The sequence below is a fragment of the Oryzias latipes genome, chromosome 9 (assembly GCF_053564925.1).
Source record: "Oryzias latipes strain Hd-rR chromosome 9, Olatipes_Hd-rR_3.1".
Taxonomy (NCBI): Eukaryota; Metazoa; Chordata; class Actinopteri; order Beloniformes; family Adrianichthyidae; genus Oryzias; species Oryzias latipes.
Window position 1 is genome coordinate 26,977,201 of NC_136245.1, and position 9,577 is coordinate 26,986,777.

At 40.9% G+C, this 9,577-nt stretch overlaps 2 protein-coding genes across 2 annotated transcripts; both read left to right on the plus strand.

Moving 5' to 3' along the window:
- Positions 1-161: 161 nt before the first annotated feature.
- creb3l3l (cAMP responsive element binding protein 3-like 3 like) lies at positions 162-5,041 on the plus strand. The gene is made up of 10 exons (XM_004072304.4): positions 162-311; positions 1,375-1,515; positions 1,698-2,097; positions 2,223-2,332; positions 2,437-2,529; positions 2,781-2,887; positions 2,972-3,040; positions 3,117-3,201; positions 3,314-3,407; positions 3,518-5,041. The coding sequence occupies exons 2-10, from the start codon at positions 1,375-1,377 to the stop codon at positions 3,880-3,882; spliced, it is 1,464 nt and encodes a 487-aa protein (XP_004072352.1). The 5' UTR covers positions 162-311; the 3' UTR covers positions 3,883-5,041.
- A 2,818-nt stretch (positions 5,042-7,859) lies between these two features.
- Positions 7,860-9,328, plus strand: gadd45ga (growth arrest and DNA-damage-inducible, gamma a). The gene is made up of 4 exons (XM_004072217.5): positions 7,860-8,017; positions 8,111-8,212; positions 8,311-8,521; positions 8,632-9,328. The coding sequence occupies exons 1-4, from the start codon at positions 7,965-7,967 to the stop codon at positions 8,743-8,745; spliced, it is 480 nt and encodes a 159-aa protein (XP_004072265.3). The 5' UTR covers positions 7,860-7,964; the 3' UTR covers positions 8,746-9,328.
- Positions 9,329-9,577: the final 249 nt, after the last annotated feature.

Here is a 9,577-nt window from a genome sequence, read left to right on the forward strand (position 1 = left end):
TGGCAGACTCGAGACTTTGTATTTAATAATAAAATTTAAATTAAGTGATATAAACTAACGCGGTGTGATAATGTGCGGAAAACGCATGTATGGTTAGTTTTGAACTACATTTCCCAGAGACGTTCCCAAACGACCACGTCTTCAAGATCACTTCCGCTTTTGCGTGATGACGCATTTTTTGCCTTGTTGGAAGGTGGTTTCGGGAGGAAATGCATTGACCGAAGACGCTAGCAAAAGAGAATAGCTGCCTGCAGAACCTTGTATACGTCCGGAAGCTGTTAGTCGAGTCGAGTTTGTCTCTAATAAAAACGGTAAGACTTATTGCTTTTTCGGGACAAACATTTTTTTTAGGTTTAAGTTTTGTAGTTATTGTAACTCGAGGTGCCACGCCCTCAGTTAGTATCTTGTGATTATTATGAAGATTAAGAACGAAGAACACTCTCGTTGTTGGTCTCGTAACGTGTTTTCTGCACTCAATCTTAAAGAAAGCCTTTTGGAGGCATTCAATCCACTATCTTACAAATATTTTGTTTGTATTCAGCAAATAATTTTACAGATACAACTCTGGCATTAGGTTTTGCTCTAGTAGTTCATTTTCATTTTAAGTAGTAAAAAAATCTCTGCATCCGAACTAAGCTCTTGCTTTGACATTTAAGGATATGAATAAATTAATGCAAAAACATTCTTGAAATCTAAACGCTATTTATTTGTTTTGAAAATTAAAATAACACCAAACCCACTGACAGAGGAAGGGGGGAGGGGCACAACACAGGATGAGATCATCATGGGACTGTAGTGGTGATGCAATACCCGGATGTAAACATACTAAACAAAAGAGTTGTCCGCGTGGACAAATTTACTTTTGTGCAATCCCGGAAATAGGTGCTCCTTATTTGTCAAGACCGTAATCTAAACACGGGTTGTGTAAATAAAAAGACGTAGAGAGCATGCGTCAAAGCCTCGTTGTTCAACAGCAGGAGCATGGCCGTCAATCAATGAAGACGTTCGAGGAAAAATGAAGTACATTCAAATCCCAATAATTATTGTTGTTACAAGAATGGGTTGATTATCATCTTTTTAATTCGCAAAATGTTTGATCACAAAGTGCAGAAAGGTTGGGCAAAATAGATCAAATATTACCATGAGTGCTGTGACCTTCTGGTACTAAGTGACATCAATAAACGCTTAATGTCTGATAGGCTAATCTTAATCTACATAATCTGCAAGTTTTCAATTTACAGAATTGTTAAATTGTGATGCAAGTCGCGTTTTGGCTTTAGTCATTACAGAAAAACAAAGGGTTGCAGAATGGATTTATTTATTAACTGATTATTTATACTAATGGTTACAATCTGTGTCTTCGTTTTCTAATAGATGTCAGTCCCTGAAGAGCTTTCAGACATGGATGAAGCAGATCTGTTGGGTCTGCTGCTCCAGAATGGAGAGAATGGCTCCACTGAAGACTTCTTTTGTGATGATAATGGCCTCTTTGAGTCCTGGCTCTCAGAACCAGATGTAAGACTTTTTAAAGGTTCTATTTACTTATTTTAAATTAATTTATTTGCATGTTTTTCCCCAGATATTTTAAGCAATAAATGTGTAGTACTGTCAGGTAACCAAAAACAATGAAGGCTAACCAAAGGTGTAATATTGGTGTCATATTTTCCAGAGTGTCATTGGCTGCTTTTGTTCCCCAGATGCTGACGGGGATGGATACTGAAGACTTTTTGTCCAGCTTGTTGGATAAAGAAGAAAACACGAAAGTCTTCAGCCCCTCCCATTCTCCCCTGGGGAGCGATAGTGGCATTTCTGATGACAGCAGCACCGGTGCTGGCAACAACAATCTCGCCGGGTGTCCAAGTCCACATGGCAGTGACAGCGACATCGTGCCCAGTCCCACATACTCTCAGCCCAGCCCGCTGCACTTTGAGTCCATGCTGGTCTGTGAAGAGCAGCAGACTGAGAACCCGGGCGCCCTAACAGTCCGAGCAGATCACAGCTACTCTCTGCTTCAGAGTGGACCCGGGGACACGGACATGGACGTGCTGCAGAGCGTGAGGGCGGAGAAGCCAGATACAGATGTCTTCATTGATCTAGGTATTAATGTTCTAAAACCCAGAGCCCTTCTAGTGACTTAAACATATTTAAAAAGAGGCTAAAGTATCCATATATTAAACATTTGAATAAAATCTTGTTTCATATAAACCATACTCTCATGACAGACAATTTGGTGAGTGACACATTGGAGGAGAACATCATCAGTGAGCTGCCATGTACTCTGGCTATAGAGGATTCGATGGAGGACTCAACCGAGGCCAGCGCTGCAGATGAGGTTTGTCTTTATCCTGCTGTTACTAAGTCAAACAGATGGTTTCTAATGCATGACTTGCATTGATTTTTATCCTAGTCAAATATGTTTCTTTTCTTTTGTTGTAGTTCCAGTTTAAAGAGATTGTTCTCAGTGAGGAGGAGAAACGCCTTCTGGCAAAAGAGGGACTCACCATTCCCACACACATGCCTCTGACAAAGGTAGCGATTAGACGATACCTGCGTTTACTCCTGCTAGTTGACTGAGCTGCATTTTAAGCCACATGAAATTGCTGACATTTTAATCGTATTTCCAATCAGTTTTGTAATTTTTTTTAATATTTATATATTCATCATATTTCGTCTTTGTGTGTGTTTTTTTTTTTTAATGTAGCAGCTTTGGGAGTTTAGTTTGTTTTCAAACCATCTGTTGGTTTGATGTCTGAGCTGCTTTCATTTTTTTTCCACAACAGGCGGAGGAGAGGACCCTCAAGAGGGTCAGGAGGAAGATTCGCAACAAGCAGTCGGCTCAGGAGAGCCGAAAGAAAAAGAAGGTGTATGTGGATGGACTGGAAAACAGGTGAGAGGAGCCGTCGGGTTTAGTGCAAAAGAAAAGAGAACATGCAGAGCATGCATACTAAGCACTGACATGATGGAATGACAGGGTGGCCATCTGCACTGCACACAACCTGGAACTACAGAAGAAGGTCCAGATGCTGCAGAAACAAAACATGTAAGTAGTTCTGGCTATTAACAAGTAATGATGGGTAATGAAATATGAAAATTAGCCCAATTATTGCTACTTGTAGGTCTTTGATAGAGCAACTGAAGAAACTCCAGGCTATTGTAAAGATGTCCACCCTGAAAGCCAGCACAACCAGCACTTGTGTTATGGTAAGTTGTGTTGACGGAATCAACTTTTTGTGTTTTTTCTCACTCCTGTCTAGAGTGTAAAGATGTTTTGGTTCTACCATTTTCTCAGTTTCTCTTTGGTTTTGTCCTCCAGGTGTTCTTGCTCTCCTTCTGTCTCATCATCTTTCCATCAGTCAATCCGTTTGGTGGAAACTCTGAACAGAAGGAACTCTACACACCGTCTTCTAGTAAGTTTGATCAAAAAACGGCAAAGGCTGCTTTTTTTTCTGGGTAGAAATGTTTTAGTTAAATGTGGAACCCAATATTAAAGTTTTTTTATTTCTCCATTGATTTTCAGTCATTTCTCGGAGCTTGCGCTCAGTGCCACCAGAGAGCACAGGTCCCACACCTTACCTCGAGGACAAGGAGATTGTCTTTGTGCCCCAAACTGTGGAGAACGCCAGTCCTCATCAGAAGAATTACACTCCCGACTTCCAGAAGGTTGAGCAGCCCGACTCGGAGACCGGTGTCAACAGCAACTCCTCTGCAGATTTTCCCGCTCCTGGTCAAGGAGCAGAGATCCCCACTGGTGGAATCGGGTCCTTACAGGAAGGTTCCATTGACGGTGTTGTGCCATACGAAGTGCCCGGATCCAAAGAGCCGTGGATCGACAGAAGCCACCCCCCTGTCATTCTGCAACAGCACCGCTCTGATGAGATGTAGTCCAACCGTTTCTCCTAATAGAACCAGCAGAGGGAGCCATATTCCTAATGCTATCAGAGGAAACTCAAACAAGAGGATTGGAAAACGACCATCACTTATCCAGATATAGGATCTACCTGTTTCCATTGCTTTTTTCCCCATTGATCTGCCCTCTGATAACCGAAGTTACTTTATTTGCACTTTCTTCTGTTTTTTTCATGGTTATAGTGGGAAAGGGGAACTGGAGATATTTATATATTTTAGCAGGGTTAACTACTGAAATGACCAGAATGTAGCCATGCTGCGGCGTTTGGGAGCATGGTACTTCTGACAGCTCTGGCCTTGCACAAAAATTGCCAACATGGGAACATTAACAGTAAAATGTGATAACACTGTTGCTTAATTGAAAAATTCTGGAAAAAAGACTGTTGGACCAAAGCCTTACAGTACATAGATACTCCTAAAAATCCCAATTGGCACAGCCATATGAGTATGAAAATAAATAGTCCAGTTGTTCTTAATGCTAACTAGTCTACAACATGCAATGTAGTGCAATTTATGCTGCTTGACTCATGAAGCTTCAAGAGGGATTTTTTTTTACCCTCTTCATGTATTGTTAAAGCCATTGCAGGACATTTGGCCATTTTAGAAGACTTGTAAAGTATTAGTATTTCCCTTGTAACAAGGGTATCCATGCTTTTTCATTTTGTAGTGCTTTGTTTATATGCTGTACAGTCAAACAATGCAAAGTATAAAGAAGCGCACAAATGAATTGATCTTATTGTTAGCTTACCCCAGTCTACTTCTGCAGTCGCCCTTATAAATGTCTAAAATACTGAACAGTCAGGTGTTAAAAATAAGGGACTTGATATATTTGATCAGTCAATTGTTTTGCGATAAAGTGTACTCAAAAAGATGATCTTTTTTGTAAGTTTTCTTTTTTTTAATGTGTATTTTTTTTTTGTTATTGTTGGTTATCAATGGAATGATATGAATTTGTACCGTTAATGGTTATAAGTCAGAGATTTTAAATGTTAATTATGTCCAACAAATGCACTGACATTTGACCTAATCTAATAATGAAGTGTATATATAATATTTCTGTACACATCAACTGTTTGTGCACAAGACATGTCTACACATCTACAGTAATAAACTTTTTTTTATGAAAAAGTACAAAGTACAGTGCTTCTTATCTTACAAGGGGACCGTTAAAAACACCCTCTTCCAGTTTTTAATCTTGTAAGATATTTTCTCACTTCCACTTTATAAACTTTTAAAATTATAATGAAAACTTCCACATTTAGGGAAGTGACTAGTAGGACACTATTTCCTATTTCTAGTCATCTGGGTTTACCCTACATCAACTCACTACTGCTATAAATCTACATGCATGGTTTAAAAGAATTCATTGTTAATCAATGTAACACCACTATAATGCTTCATATCATAATTTGTGTTTGTTTATATTATTAGTCGATATTGGTTCATTTTAAACGATCCGATTCACTGACCTAAAATGGATCCAGGACCTCTTTTTAGCCAAAACTTCAACCAGTGTGACTCAGAGGTTAATACCTGCGTACTGAACAGTGCAGGTGAAGTTTTCCAGATTCCTTCAAGAAAAAGTGCAAATTAAATATGTGTATAGACAAACAAGTAAGCAAGACTTAAGCAATCAAGCATCAAGTTCAGCCCACTTTTTCCCCCCAAATCAATTTCATCCAAACATTATTGGAACATTCTACCACACTGTATGGTCACATGTTTTTGCCAAATTCAAAGTATTTCCACATGTTGGACTGGAATGATGGCCTGATCAGTTTTGCTGCCATCACATGTGTGTTGTCTGCTGTGATAGCACTTGGTCATTTTTACGTAATGGTAACAGAAACCGAACTGAATTTTCCAATATTTTGATGACTTATTTCACTTTGAATTGACAAAAAATAGCCTAGATCAATTTGATTAAAAACTTACCTCATCAGTCTGGTTGGATCATAGGAATATAAATCAATTCAATAAATTGTTACACCCCTAATATACAATTTATGAACAATTTAATATCATTTTTATTTGACATCAATTGTATTACTGTACGTTAATGGGGTGTTTTTGTGTCCCCACTGTTACCACAGCTGTGGGGGGATTGTGGCTTATAGAAGACGGTGGGTGAATCACAAGTTTGAGGTCGCAATCGTGACAAACATGTTGGGACAGGCGGCGCACATTGAGGGGAAAGTTCACGCGCGTCAACCACAAGAGAGCGCTCTTCGTCCAAATGTTCTGCGTCTTGGTGTTGGTCAGGTGCAAAAGTCTTCCAGTCATCACGTCATCTGATGCTGTGCATCTCATCTTTTTAAGGAGTACCGACCTGTCAAATTTGCACTTTTATTGAAAGATGAAAAGCTTAGGCAACATTAACAATAGAATGAAATAGTAACATTAGATAAATATTCCAAAGGGTTGCAATAAAAAAATGACATAAAAAAAATATGAATAATTGTTTGTAAATGGAAAGAGTTAAAACAAATAAATGAAAATACAGAAAATCACATATATTTTCATTTCTTTGTTTGGGTTCTTTTGTCAGTAAAAAACTACATTTAAAAACAATTTTAGGATGAAAAATGTGTTAATTAACTTAATAAAAAATACTTTTCTTTGTAAATTTATTATTTATTTATATTTTTAAAGTAAGCTGATAAAAGTGTAACGTCTGGAGTACTTTAAAGCACCACTAGGGTGTACACACACCTCTATTGGAGAATCAGAGACATTTGCTTTTATTAAAATGTCAACGTGGCTTTTCAATTGACTAATTTCTAAAGAACAAAGCAAACAGCCTTTAATGTTGGGGTTATTCTTGTAATTGCGAGTTCCCTGCAGCCAAACATTTTTTTAATTGTAAAACAATATTGAGAAGTGTTTACATATGCATACTCAGAATTAATGCATAACTGTCAGTTAAGACAGGACCCGTATTAGCTAGCATCAATAAAAGGTTAAAGTGGCTGCTTTCCGTGGCACGTGCTTATTTGCCTCCAGGCAATTAATGGCCATCAAGAGTACTTGGCTCATAAAAAGCGCGCGCGCGTGCGCACGTGCCCTACAGAAGCACCGGACAGAGGCAGGTGGAGGACCTGATGGCTAGAAGCAAAGTCGACTTATGGTCATAGGCGACACGCGCCAATTAAAGCTCCACAATGTGGGAACAAAAAGCGGCGCGTGCCCAGTCACGAGCTGCTTGGTCACTCCTCCAGGAAGAAAAAAAAGAAAGAAAGAAAAAGCTCAGCTTATTCGGGTCAGGACAAGCTTTCTGTCCCGGAATAGTTCTAAAAGCGCAGACTGTAAACACAACAACAGGTTGAGTAAGGATCGGGAGCCTATTAGAGACAGGCAGGGAAAGTTTGTCGGGAAAGTCCTACGCCCGAATGTTCCAGAGGTTATCAGAGGAGATCAGATTCTGGGATCTTTCCGTGACATTTATAACTTTTTAAATTAATTTTTTTTTTTACTTTTTAAATTAATTTGCATTTGATATTTGTCAAATGATCTGAATTAAACTACATCTACCTACATGCCCCAGCATTTTAGGAAAAATCTTCTTCATAACAACAAATATGACAATCACATGACAATGAGGGACCACCTGAGCTTGTTATTAATGCACTGTCACAAATTGATTCAGTTTGTGCACTGACTGTGAAAGTTCACCATTAAGGACTTTTTGTTTTTGCCTACAATGTGATGATGTTGGATGTTGACAAGTAAATGGAGCGGGGGTGGGGGGTGGACGGAGGTGGTGTTAAGGGGGGGATTTCTTGAAAGGACGAGATCTCACCCCCACGTGGGGTTGGCAACTGCTCAGGCTTAAACTGTCCGGGGACTTTTGCTTTTTCCCCTTACCCGGCTGCGTTAAGCCAATGGTAGGAGGCAGGAGCGGAAAGGCCCGCCCCTTGCCGAGAAACGACGCCGAGCGCTTTATAAAACCACCCACAGCCTGCTCAGACCTCAGAATAACTCCTAAACGCCTCACTGAGACGCACGCGCACACTGCTCTGCTCCGCCGCGAAAGCCCCAACCGTGCTTGGAATATAACTATGACTCTGGAGGAGATCAACGGACAAGAAAACACAATGGCAAACGCTGATAGGTACGCATTTCTTTTAATCCTAATGGCTTAAACTCTTTGATGATTGTAAAGCATTATTTAGTGTCTTAATGAAATGCGCTTTTCCTTGTTTAGGGTTCAGAGTGCAGGCGCAGCCCTGGAGGAGCTGCTGCTCGCTGCAAAGAAGCAGGACTACCTGACAGTTGGAGTTTACGAATCCGCTAAAGTCATGAATGTGTAAGTATTCTTGACGATCATCCACCAGTTCTTTCCTCCTCTCTAAAGCTTTGAAGTGAAACTGACCGATCTCCTCCTAATTTTTCTCTTGCGCACAGTGATCCAGACAGCGTGGCGTTCTGCGTGCTCGCCACCGATGAGGAGTACGAGTGTGACATCGCCCTTCAGATCCACTTTACCCTCATCCAGGCGTTCTGCTTCGACAACGACATCAACGTGGTGCGCGTCAACGATATCGAGCGCCTGGCCGACCTCGTGGGCGCAGACGAGACCGGCGAGCCCAAGGACGTGCATTGCATTCTTGTCACGGTACGTGTCCCCTGCAGCCAGTGAATCATGCATGCATCACTCTTTTGACTTGATCCTCCACACATGCTGCCGCGTGCACGACTCTGACGGTCCCCCCTTTTTGTCCACAGAGCCCCAGTGCAAACCCGTGGAAAGACCCCTCACTGGACAAGCTGAGTCTGTTCTGCGAGGAAAGCCGAAATGCCTACGACTGGGTGCCCACAATCACGCTACCAGAACGCTGAAGCCACATCCCCTGAAGATGCATCGCATGATGATGTTAATGATGAGAAAGTCAAGCAGCCACGCTTCGACTGGGGGAAGTCGAGCCTTTCTGTTTCTTGATTAGGAGGCTGTCTGCACCTTCCTCTCCCTGCGAGAGCTTCCAGAGCGTTCTGGGTCAGCATGCTGGTTCTGGATTACCCAGTGAGCAGATTGAGGCGATGGGGTCATGTGTTGACAGGGCCAAGTGGACACGGAGCCTGGTGGAGCTGGACTGTGATGCGTGGTGCAAAAGAAGTGATGAGGGAAAAGACACTGCAAACAAAGATGCTGTGGACTTATGAAAATGTGGAGACTGGACTGGTCAGTCATCACAGAGGAGCAAGTCTGAAGATGATGTCTGAAAATGGACTTTTCTTGTCAGTGCAGCTATCGGGAGGTTCTTGACACAAGAACAAGAACATGTTTGCTTTCAAATCCTGGTTTGAGCTGTATTTGTGACTTTTCTACTGACTATTTTCACCAATTATGCAAACAAAAAAAGTGCAATCTCAGTTTGAATTGTAGTCATTTTAAATGTTTTGTGAATAAACAGTTGGAATCAAACTCTTTTCTCAGAATTTTCATTTCCTAGCATTCTTACCATTTTGTCTGATCTTATCCTGACTTGAGGGGAGGTGCAGCAGACAGTGGGTATTCATTGTAGCCGTAACAGGAAGTACTTCAGAATTACATGAAAACTTGAGTAAGAGCGAGTCAAATGTGGGTGGAAGTTCAGATCAAAGTCTAAGTGACTTAAAAAGTGGAGCAAATGAAGAAAAAACTTGAGTTGAAATATTCTTTGCTTTTCCCACA

Coding starts and splice junctions, on each gene's coding strand:
- creb3l3l (XM_004072304.4), top strand. CDS start 1,375: ATGTCAGTCCCTGAAGAGCTTTCAGACATGGATGAAGCAGATCTGTTG. Junction 2,530..2,780: donor CACACATGCCTCTGACAAAG/GTAGCGATTAGA, acceptor TTTCCACAACAG/GCGGAGGAGAGGACCCTCAA. Junction 3,408..3,517: donor ACTCTACACACCGTCTTCTA/GTAAGTTTGATC, acceptor ATTGATTTTCAG/TCATTTCTCGGAGCTTGCGC.
- gadd45ga (XM_004072217.5), top strand. CDS start 7,965: ATGACTCTGGAGGAGATCAACGGACAAGAAAACACAATGGCAAACGCT. Junction 8,213..8,310: donor TCCGCTAAAGTCATGAATGT/GTAAGTATTCTT, acceptor TCTTGCGCACAG/TGATCCAGACAGCGTGGCGT. Junction 8,522..8,631: donor TGCATTGCATTCTTGTCACG/GTACGTGTCCCC, acceptor TTTTGTCCACAG/AGCCCCAGTGCAAACCCGTG.